The sequence below is a fragment of the Amblyraja radiata genome, chromosome 37, assembly GCF_010909765.2.
Source record: "Amblyraja radiata isolate CabotCenter1 chromosome 37, sAmbRad1.1.pri, whole genome shotgun sequence".
Lineage (NCBI taxonomy): Eukaryota > Metazoa > Chordata > Chondrichthyes > Rajiformes > Rajidae > Amblyraja > Amblyraja radiata.
Window position 1 is genome coordinate 5,994,735 of NC_045992.1, and position 10,832 is coordinate 6,005,566.

The 10,832-nt window shown below is 37.7% G+C and overlaps 1 protein-coding gene across 1 annotated transcript in view; it reads right to left on the reverse strand.

Annotated features, from left to right (window-relative positions):
• LOC116966482 (heparan-alpha-glucosaminide N-acetyltransferase-like) overlaps nt 1-4,284 on the reverse strand; it is a 110,103-nt gene extending 105,819 nt beyond the window's left edge. The window contains exons 1-2 of the mRNA XM_033012765.1: nt 4,234-4,284; nt 1,775-1,838 (exon numbers count right to left, since the gene is read on the reverse strand). Coding sequence (XP_032868656.1) covers nt 1,775-1,837 — 63 coding nt within the window. The 5' untranslated portion in view covers nt 1,838; nt 4,234-4,284. The remainder of the gene's footprint in view (nt 1-1,774; nt 1,839-4,233) is intronic.
• Between the last annotated feature and the right edge of the window lie 6,548 nt (nt 4,285-10,832).

The following is a 10,832-nucleotide window of genomic DNA, read 5'->3' on the forward strand; positions in this document are numbered from 1 at the left end:
GCAGCTCTCCTATTTACAAAACCTTCTCTTTCTCAATCACCATACTCTTTTTTTGGACAGCTGTACCACCAACACCACAGATTTTTTCAATCAATAATCTCTGATCAATATATGATCACCATCTTATTCATTAATATTTTAAGCAGGATTTTTGTGTGTAAGAAAATCAATGCACTAGTGAATTGACAACTTTTGTATCTGCTTAGAGGGAATTCCAGGGTCTCATGGTGATGGAATACGGCCACACTTAGGGGGAGTGTAGTGCAAGATTCAGGGACCAGAGGACAAGCGGCAAGGGTTCCTCTCCAGGTGCATTCATTCATCTTTCTATTTAAAGATTTAAGGGAACTGGCTACTTTACCTATGTCACATTTGTAGGCATTGTTCATTCATTTTTTACTTAGTTTATTACTATTTGAACAGTAAATCCAATGGAGAAAGCTTTCAGGCAATCCAGTTATAATTAATGGAGAATAGCAAAAGGAGGAATTAAATAATTTGAAAACATAATGAGACTATAAAGGAGAAGCAATGAGGGAGATGAGAACTGATTGATTGATTAACATGGCCAGAGACCTGACATCCAAAGAAATGTTATTATCAGTCTGAAGAAGGGTCTTGACCCAAAACGTCACCCATTCTTTTTCTCCAGAGATTTTGCCTGTCCCACTGAGTTACTCCAGCATTTTGTGTCTACCTTCAATGATATTAGAAAGATTGATTAGGGAGTAGAGCCAAATCCTACAGCAAAAAAACAGAGATCCCATTTTTGTTTAATCTTAAGAAAATGGGATGGATAATTAATTTCAAAAATAGATACAAATTCTGCCAATTTAGACTTGTGATTTGAAGAGCATTGGTAATTTCTTGACTAGTAATTAGTATCAGTCAACTGCACTGGCTTGGCTGTGTGTGTTACTGGATGGGATCCAGGGGCCTAAATCAGTGGTAGACTGCAAGCATTGAATGATATTACTATATTGTGCTTTCCTTGATTTAGTTGTAAACTGGGCAAAATGAGGCCAACCACAATTACTAAAAACATACTTAGGTAAATTACATTGAGATCTTCCATGCACTAGTGTACTGTGATTTAAAAACAAATGTCCTCATAAACAATGTGGACAGCAGGCAGGAGTAGGTGAAGGAGAGCCAGCACCTTGATAACCTAAAGACCCTGACTCTGCCTAGGCTGAAACAGCAACTCTCTTCATCCCTGCGATTTGCTTTAAGATAAGAATTCAAGTTCTTTACTGCTGGTAGATTTCAACCAGCATGCTATTAGAGTGCTCCCCGCTGAGTACATAATGTCTCAATATCCACTGAAGCCCACTAATCCCCATGAGTAATTTGCTATATGGAGACAAATCTCACCTCAAGAACCCCCTCTCGTTGAAGTGACAGTCCCAGATACAAAATGGTGCTCGTGTGACTTTGCTTCTAACACAAACTTAATGCATGATTTTATTGTTTTTTAAACAGAATTCTAATTGCTAATGCTCACAATGCATTGTAGCACTTGCTTGAATATTGCTTCCCCTGTTAACTGGACAGAAACTGCCTCAGATCTACCATCTCTGCACCATCTCCAAATAATGTGCTTTAATGCCGAGAACAACTTCTCAACCCTGTGCATGCTACTTTTCCACACAACATTCAGTACAATAAGAATGCCATAGTGGAGTCAAATGTAAAATACTTTCTACTCTTCATTATGTGATGTTAATTACTTGCTCATAAGAAGTCCAAACAGCTGGAATGGTTCAGCACTTACAATGCTGATGCTGTGAGCCGGTGACCTGAGGAGTTGCTGCACAGACCTCTGAAAGCACTTCATCCTGAAATAAACACATCGCCTGTAAGAATTATTCTTTTACTTGCTCAGGATCACATTTTTAAATATGGCTAGTTGTTTCCCATGAGTTTGTGGATACATGCAGAGAATTTAAAAAAGTTATTAAAAATCAGATAAGATCCCAAAAGGCAAAATCAAATGAAGTTGAGTGAAGAAGAGATACAAAGAGCATGGGGTGGTGGAATGTGCTTATCTGGTGAGCAAGGGGCAGTAAGATTTGTACATGTGTGTGAAAAAAGTATTCCTGTGTGGAGTTACATATATAATCCATGATTGTTCACGAGTTGGTGTCACAAGAATGCAGGAGTGATTGTCTGGTGGGAATATACATTATGGGTGTGTGTGCTAATGACAGCTTTGTGAGCAGTGAAACTGTGAATGAGACTCAGTGGCAGGATGCAGAATACTGATGGAACAGATTTATTGGAGAAATGCAAAATCACCAATGCATAATTTTACAGGTTAGATGGAATGCTCTTGACACCTAAGTAATTGAAGTGCATTTTTGCCAATAAATTTAATGGCCCCATCAAAATAAACAATTAAAAGATTTAGGAAAATGAAAGGCAAGGTCGTTAAATCACCCAGCTAAGTGAATGATGTATAATCAAGTGGGTTGCAAAATTATACACTATACTGGTTGTTCTAAATGCTGAACACAAAAACAACACTAGAATTAAAACAAAGCAAGGATTTTCAGAACATTTTGTGGCACATGACCTTTGACAAGTAAATTCTTTATAATTTGGCAGTGATTAAAGGAGTGCATTTAAACAGCAGTCATCATATTGTCATTTTTGGGTTAAAGTAAACTACAAGTGCATTACTTTATGAAAATAACGTTACTTATGTGGCTGTTTTTGACCTGACGCAAGCAAGCTAATGCCAAGCAGTGCAAGGTTCTCTCTTAAAACCCTATCAGGACTGCATCATGCACATGCCATCCTCCAGATAGCCATTGGCAGGTTCCCTGAGGGAGTCCTTTCAACTATCTGTACCAAATATATTTAGTATTCTGACAAAGTGCATTATCGTATACATTTTCCACTGTTCAAATTGCAGATATCCGCAGTGCAGTCAATCATAGGGATTGTTCTGTAATATAAGAAAGGACTACCTATCACAAAGAGTAGTGGAAGGATAGAAGCTGACATGCCCGTGTGCCTTAATATTTTGACATGCAGGCATTGTATGTTAACCTTCAACTTCTATGACCAATCTGGGGAAAAGGATTCTCATACTGGCTTAAACCTCTCGTTAAAACAAACACTCTGAATACCAGGCTGAGATGTATTTTAAACCCCACATGCCCACCTTTTGGCTGGATCACGAGGTGAAAAAAATATTAGTTCTGCTTGCACAAATGGGAAGAGTAAGTTCAGCTAAGTCTCTGCTTGCTCACTGTGTGGTTGAGACAGCCATAAGCTGGTTGAAATCTACTCTTGTGATTTTGTGATGTGATCAGAGTCATGGGCATATTCTTGCAATTGATACCCTCTTTGCAAACTCAACAAATCCTTCAACTGATTTTATGAAATATTTAGATGGTAGAATGATATAATTGAACTGTACGTCATTTATTAATGAATGTTAGGGGAGTGGGGACAACACGAGTGGATATCATAATACTTGCTTTGCATTCATTCACATTTCAGGACTTGGATGTCACTGTGAAAGCCAGAATTTATTTCACCATCCCGAGCTGCCTTTGAGAAGGGGGTGGGTAAGACTTCTTCCTGAACCATTGCAATCTCCTAGTGGCCTGGAAATCAGTGTAAGCCCTTTTGCAGCAAAATGTAGGTTTCACCCATATAATGGATATACTACTTCCATCCCAATTCCCAGTACTATTCAGCCACTCCACTGTTATATGGAAACAAGACATACTGTATTGGACACGGGAGGGGACTTTGACATATCCTGTTCAGATTTTACATTGGCTTCATTGAAAAAGTTTGGTTTATAGAGACTACCTTTATTCTTTCCCTGTAGCTTCCTCAGGGCGGATAGATGGCATTTTCGCAGTGATTTGAGTTAAACATTTATCCTTTGTTTTTATCACTGATAATGTATTACATGATATTGGATAGTGGTCCACCTTCCCTGAAATAGACCATTGAAGGAAACCCTGTCCCTGGACCATTAATTCAGCACTCCCACGACTATCATGGTTGAACTATTTGATTTGGTGAGGAAGCTTTAGCATTAACCATGGACATCAACTTGTGCCTGCTGATTGTTTTGAAAATCAGAAAGCCTACTTTGATAGCTTTACAATACCTTTGCATAGGTCATTGAATTGTCCAGCATTCATGGTTGCCACTGCAACATCTATAATTCTAAATATGTTTAATCTACAAGGACATGAAAAGTGTTACCTGTACACGTAACCTCCTGTAACATAAATGGAAATCAGTCCAACAGTGACAGCAAATATAACAGCGATAGCTGTGGATGAGAAAGGAAGAAAATGTCACTTGCTTTGGTGATGGCAGTCACTTCATTTAGGTAGAAAAATGAATTTGTTTTACTGTTGCACATGGTTAATGATGTACTGTAGGAACAACACTAGGCTGTTCAACCCTTCCAGCTTATTATACTATTTAATAACATTATGGCCGATCTGAGACCTAATCGTTTCCTTCTCAACGTTGATTCTTAGTAAGGAGTATAAACCCCTAAAAACCTTTAATTAACAAAATCTTCTCACACTTCAAATTAATATGGCCTCACAACAATTGAGGATCACTGGAGAAAGTTTCAAATATATATCAATCCGACATGTATAGATGTTTCCTAAAATTCTTTCTTGGCCCTGGTTCAAATCTTTAGATTATGTCCCATCATGGAGATACAAGAGGCTATAAATGCTGAAATCCTGAGCAAAAAAAAACTGCTGGAGAAACAGGAAGAGGTGGAGCCAGAGGGTTGAGGGAGAGCTGAGAAGGGGAGGAGAAAGTAAGGACTACCTGAAATTAGAGAAGTCAATGTTCATACCGCTGGGGTGCAAACTGCCCAAGCGGTTCCAGTAATCCTTCCAGTAATTCTGCGTTCCACAGTATTCAGAGCATCCTAAAGAAGACTTCAGCAGTTCTACCTGGTTTTGTTTTCATTCTCTAGCCGTGAACAGAATCCTCTCCAGCTATTACTCAAATACGTCAAATCCAAACATCGGTCATCCTTTGCACTTCATAGCTGCTGTTAAACCTGTTGTTCATTTTTCAAATGCTTTGTTCTCATTTAACACGGCCACTAAGAGTTGGCAGAGCAGGGCATAATAAGAACATGAATATATAAAGTCAAAAGGAAAGATGGCTAAACATATCCATTCAATGGTAGAAGATGCTAAAACCATTCTAATAATAGCAGAAAATAGCACTATCACTGGAGAAGTTGAACTAGTTAAACTAGTGGGACTACAGTCTGACGAGACCCCTGGATCATACAACCTTCTTCCTAGGATATTTTTTTAAAGGCTACAAAGGAAATGAATGAATTGGTTAGAATTTTCTAAAATTCCCAAGATTCTGGAGAGAAACATTGAACAGAAATCCTTTCATATATAACCTCCAATGAAGAAAGGGACAGAGAGCATGAAACCATAGAACACTTAGCCCACTGTCTGTTATTGCAAAAATGCTGGAATCCATTATTAAGGACTCGTCTTACATCTGTTCTTATTTCTTACACACTCACAGATAGTTTTATCCTTGATACATACTATTTAAAAGCTGGTCATTAATCCAAAGATGTTTTTGAATCTTAACTTTAGCTTAAACTTTTACTTTTCACCTTGTTTCGCCACACTTGATTGGATACTTGAAATATTCTAGGTGTCACATTTTTCATTTATGCACACAATTACCCACTCAGAAGCGCACCATAGTTTTGTACTGATCCTTTCCAACCGATCGTTATAAAATGAATATGAAGGACAAACTGTGAACAGTTGGATTAAAGTCAATGACCTTATCGTTGCTTTACAAAGTAGCTATCAAGCTTTGGCCTCCAGTAAATTTGAAGCCATTATTTTACTGACCGAGTAAGCGTAGAGTTTAATCTGCTCGGAAGACTAAAACAGTTTAACCCTTCTGAAGCTTGCAAAATATATGGGCATGGCTGCTTGGTGCTCAAGAATGGGCGATCTCTTGAAGATTTAAAATATCAGGCCTGATTTACCTTCTATTACATTTACCCCAAACCCCAACAAATTTTAAAATCATTTGTGATGGATTGTTCAATTATTTAAATAATAATTGCAATCTATAAAAAAATTAAATTCCTGCATCAATCAACCTTATTTAGTATGCTTTATATACTGTCAACATAATTTCTCAATTTAATCAGGGCTAGTGCGGGACAAAAATAAAAGCTATTAGGTTGGCCAGAATTTTGAGCATTATTGGCAGAACTTAAGGAAGCTGACTCTGCATATAACATATGCACTCAGCCAATATAATTTGCAATATTGTCACAACTGGGTCTAATTATTCATAATAGCAAATAAAACTGCAGATGCTGGAAATCCCAAATAAAAAAAAATATTCATAAATGTCGGATAGAATCTAGATAGAGAGGAACAGAGCTCAGGCCAATGTACTTTCATCAAATCTTCATGGCTTATTCTGATAAAAGGTCATTGACCTAAAATATATTAACTACAATTCTCTCTCCACTACATTTGCTTAACCTGTGAGTATTCAGTGCTAATTCTGTTTTCATTCCTGATAGGTCATACTTGGTCATAGGCAGAAGAAAGATATCAAACAATCTTCTTCCCATTGTACAAGACATTAAGTAAATATCTTCTCCTTACTCAAGCTAAGTTATACCTAACCACAGTTTGTTGGTGATTCTCATCCCTTTGGCTCAACTCATCTATGATGACCAAGTTGCATAACTGAGTTAGTATTACTTGCGTCAACCTGGCTCATATCCAACGTCGCCTATTTCCTTCGCTCCATAGATGCTGCTGCACCCGCTGAGTTTCCCCAGCAATTTTGTGTACCTTCATATCCTACCAGACCTTTCCTAGCCATGCACCTGTGCAAATATATTTCAAATGTCTTAATTGTACCTGTCTCTAGCACTTCCTCTGGCAGCTTGTTCCATATGCACACCACCTTCTGTGTGAAAAAGTTGGGCAAGTTCTATCATATCATATTAGGTCCCTTTTAAATCGTTCCCCTCTCACCTTAAATCTCAACATACAAGTTTTAGAATCCCCTATCCTGGGAGAAGACTGTAGCTATTCACCTGATCTGTGACCATCACGATATTATATGGCTCCAAAAGGTTGCCCCTCAGCCTCCAGCGCTCCATGGAAAAGGTCCTAGCATATCCAGCCTCACTTTATAATTCAAACCTTCCAGACCCGGTAATATCATCATTAATTGGTTTTCTACGCCCATTCCGAATTAGTGGCATGCTTCAGATGGCCAGACAATGCACAGTACTCCAAATGTGGCTTTATCACTATCTTGTACAGCTGTGACAAGACATTCCAACTCCTGTACTCAATGCCCTGACTGATGAAGCCATGTGTGCTAAACTCCTTCGTCAACACTCTGTCAACCTGGATCTCCACTTTCAAGAAACTATGTTCCTATGTTCCTTCATTATAACACTCTCCAATTTATTGTGTATTGCCTGGTTTACCTTAGCACAATGCAACATCATGCATTTAACCAAATCATTTCTTGGCCCATTGGCCCAGTTGATCAAGATCACATTGTAACATTAGATAACCTTCTTAACTGTCTGGAATATAACCAATTTTAGTGTCGTCCACAAACTTACTAAACATGCCACCCACATTCTCATCCATTAATATAAATGATGAATAAAAATGGATCCCTCTGGTACACCACTTGTACCAAGCCTCCAGTCTGAGAAGCAATCTCTATCACCACTCTCTGTCTCCTACTTTCAAGCATATTTTGACGGTCTGTACCTTGTGGAAGCTGGCCCCCGTTCTACCTGCTCCTGTACATTAAAGGAAGGGAAGGTGAAGTCTACAATATTGCAGGAGAAAATATCAATGACCTTCCTACTGCATCAATCATCAGCAATCTGAGATATATGACATCATTGGCTGGAATACTGCTGATGCTTGGAGGTTGAGAAATACAGTGAGCTGGACATATGGATGTCCATGAAGTACCCCTTTTATCTACAGAAGACATTTAAAAGTAGAATATGTTTTTGGGCCACAGGGTTGATGTTAAACCTGGTTGCTGTATGAGTGATTATGAGCGAAAATGTCATGCGGGCAAATTTAATGCATCTTTCTGTTCCCTGTGAAACTATTAACTGTTCTAATGAAAGGTCCCTGAATTGAAACAATAATGCCCCTGTCCCACTTAGGAAACCTGAACGAAAACTTCTGGAGACTTTGTGCCCCACCCAAGGTTTCCGTGCGATTCCCGGAGGTTCCCGGAGGTTTTTGTCAGTCTCCCTACCTGCTTCCACTACCTGCAACCTCCGGCAACCACCTGAAACCATTACTCTACTTCTCTTTCCATAGATGCTGCCTGACCTGCTGATTCTTTCAGTTCTATTTCAGAATTTCAGCATTTGCAGTTTTGTTTATTTTCAAAGCATATCTTATGTCACAAATAATATTATACAATGCATGAAAATGCTGTACCCCTAACAGATACCAAGGCACTCAAAAATGTGCACAAAATTGCTCATCTGTAGATTAACCCAATTTTCAATAATACAATGTCATATTTTTTGTTTACCCTTTGGAATGCATGAACACATTTCCAACATCAATGGTTTGGCACAAGTATTGCAAATATAGGTTTATCAAGTGCTGAACTACTTTGTTTTTTCCTTTTAACCAAATGTCCTTCACATGCATCACAGAATGTTATTAATAGAAGGCTTGCATTAGCTTTGAATTAATAATCCAATTGCACATCTTCTGAACATTGGAAAATATACAACAGACTCAGCATTTTCTTAATGTAAACTTTTCAAACTAGTAAAATTTAGAATCAGTATTTTTTTTTTTGTGTGTGTATTTTGTTACATATGGCCCCATACAATCAATGGTCCCTGAATTAAAACAACAACATTATTTTTGAGTCCAACATTAATCGGTGATACTCCACTAATTTATTATCTTTAGGGTAGAATATTTCAATATGTTCAGATGTTTCTCAACATTCATTGCATACATTGTGCTGCATAAATGGTGTTACAGCATTGAACATGGATACATTTTATTCCTTGGAAATATATAATTTGTCATTAATAGAACTGGCTTCCCATTCCAAAGACTGTTTTTCCAATTACAAAAATGTCCATCGTCTTTCACAGCTTACAAACCTCCAAAGCCCTTGATAAGCAATGAAGTATTATACCGTTGAATTGCAATCAATGTTCTCATGTGAGAATGTTGTAATGTTATGAGTGCAGTTTGAGCATTGTAAGACCCCACAGAGAACAATGAGATAATCATCAGATAATTACTTGGCTGAGGGATAAATACACTTTTAAAATCTAAACATACTATATCTCCTTTGCAACCAAACAAAATGCGTCAAATGCTCTATGCATTTCTCTTCTTTTAAGACTGGTTTTACAACCACAATGACAGTGCATGATTGTTACTGAATTGATTTACTTTCCATTGAAGGCATGTAATAGACCCCAACACGCGATCAGGGAGTTGTAACTCGCAGCTCATCAGCCAGCCGACACTGTTTATTGATCAGAAAACAGATTGTGTTCATGATATTGCAATGAGATATTTTAATTACTGTTGTACATTGCACCCCGACCTCCAGTCCATTAGTACAGAATTAACCTCCATGCGTGACTTTGAAGCAGTGGAAACCTTGACTAGTCTGCCTTGTAAAAGTACCACCGTCATCAATACCAAAAATCAATAGTCAATAGTTGTAGAATCTTACTTTCAAAATGCTTCCAATTTTGCTCAGCAAAGACCTCTTAAGCAAATTTCACAAATGCCATTAACTCATCATTGGCTTTGTTTGTACATCAATATCCAATAGTAATACTCATGACATTTGAGGCTGCAAGATCTTGTAGAGAACTATAATTACTGTTGGAACGCTCATTAAATTCAATTAAGTTCAAACCAGATAGATTATGCGATTGGGAAAGAGACTGAAAGTTCATTGTACATGATCAAAATGAGCAGATCAATTTCATCATGGGCATCGTAGTGGTTGTGGAGCTGCTTGTTCGGGAACAGGAGAACTTCATACAGCAACAATTATGCCCATTGTAAACCAGCACCTGCAGTTCTTTGTCTATACTCATTGCATCCTGTATTAGCATTTAGGATGTTAGTGGTATAGGCAAGTTCAAGGCCACATGTCATTATCTTAAACCAATCTGTCAGTGAAGAGCCTAACTTAGCAATGTATTTTTACAATTTAATGGGTTGAAAAGTTATATTAGAGTGACATTTTATCATGTTATTACAAAATATATTAAAAAGGGTTTCGACCTGAAACGTTGCCTATTTCCTTCGATCCATAGATGCTGCCTCACACGCTGAGTTTCTCCAGCATTTTTGTCTACCTTAAAAGAATTCCTGTTACTTTTTATTCCAAGATTCCTTATTTTTTGACATGAAATATGAATAATCGAGCAGTTGAATAACATATGTAAAAGAAAAACAAGGACTATAGTTCTAAAATAATCCGATTTGTTTATTTTGGTAAGGAAATTCATAGTTGATAAATTTGATTTAAATCTTTATGTTGGTACAATGAGGATCAATGGGGGAAAACGTTTGATGTGGTCTACATGATTTCAGCAAGGCTTTTTACAAAACCATGCTTGCAAAACTCTACACAAGGTGGACTGACAAATGTGGACCAATATTGGTTCTGTGACAGGAAGCAGAGAATAATAAAAGCTGAAAAATATTGGAAACACTCAGCAGGTTAAGCAGCATCTGTGGGAAGAGAAACAGAGTTGATGATTCAGTTCT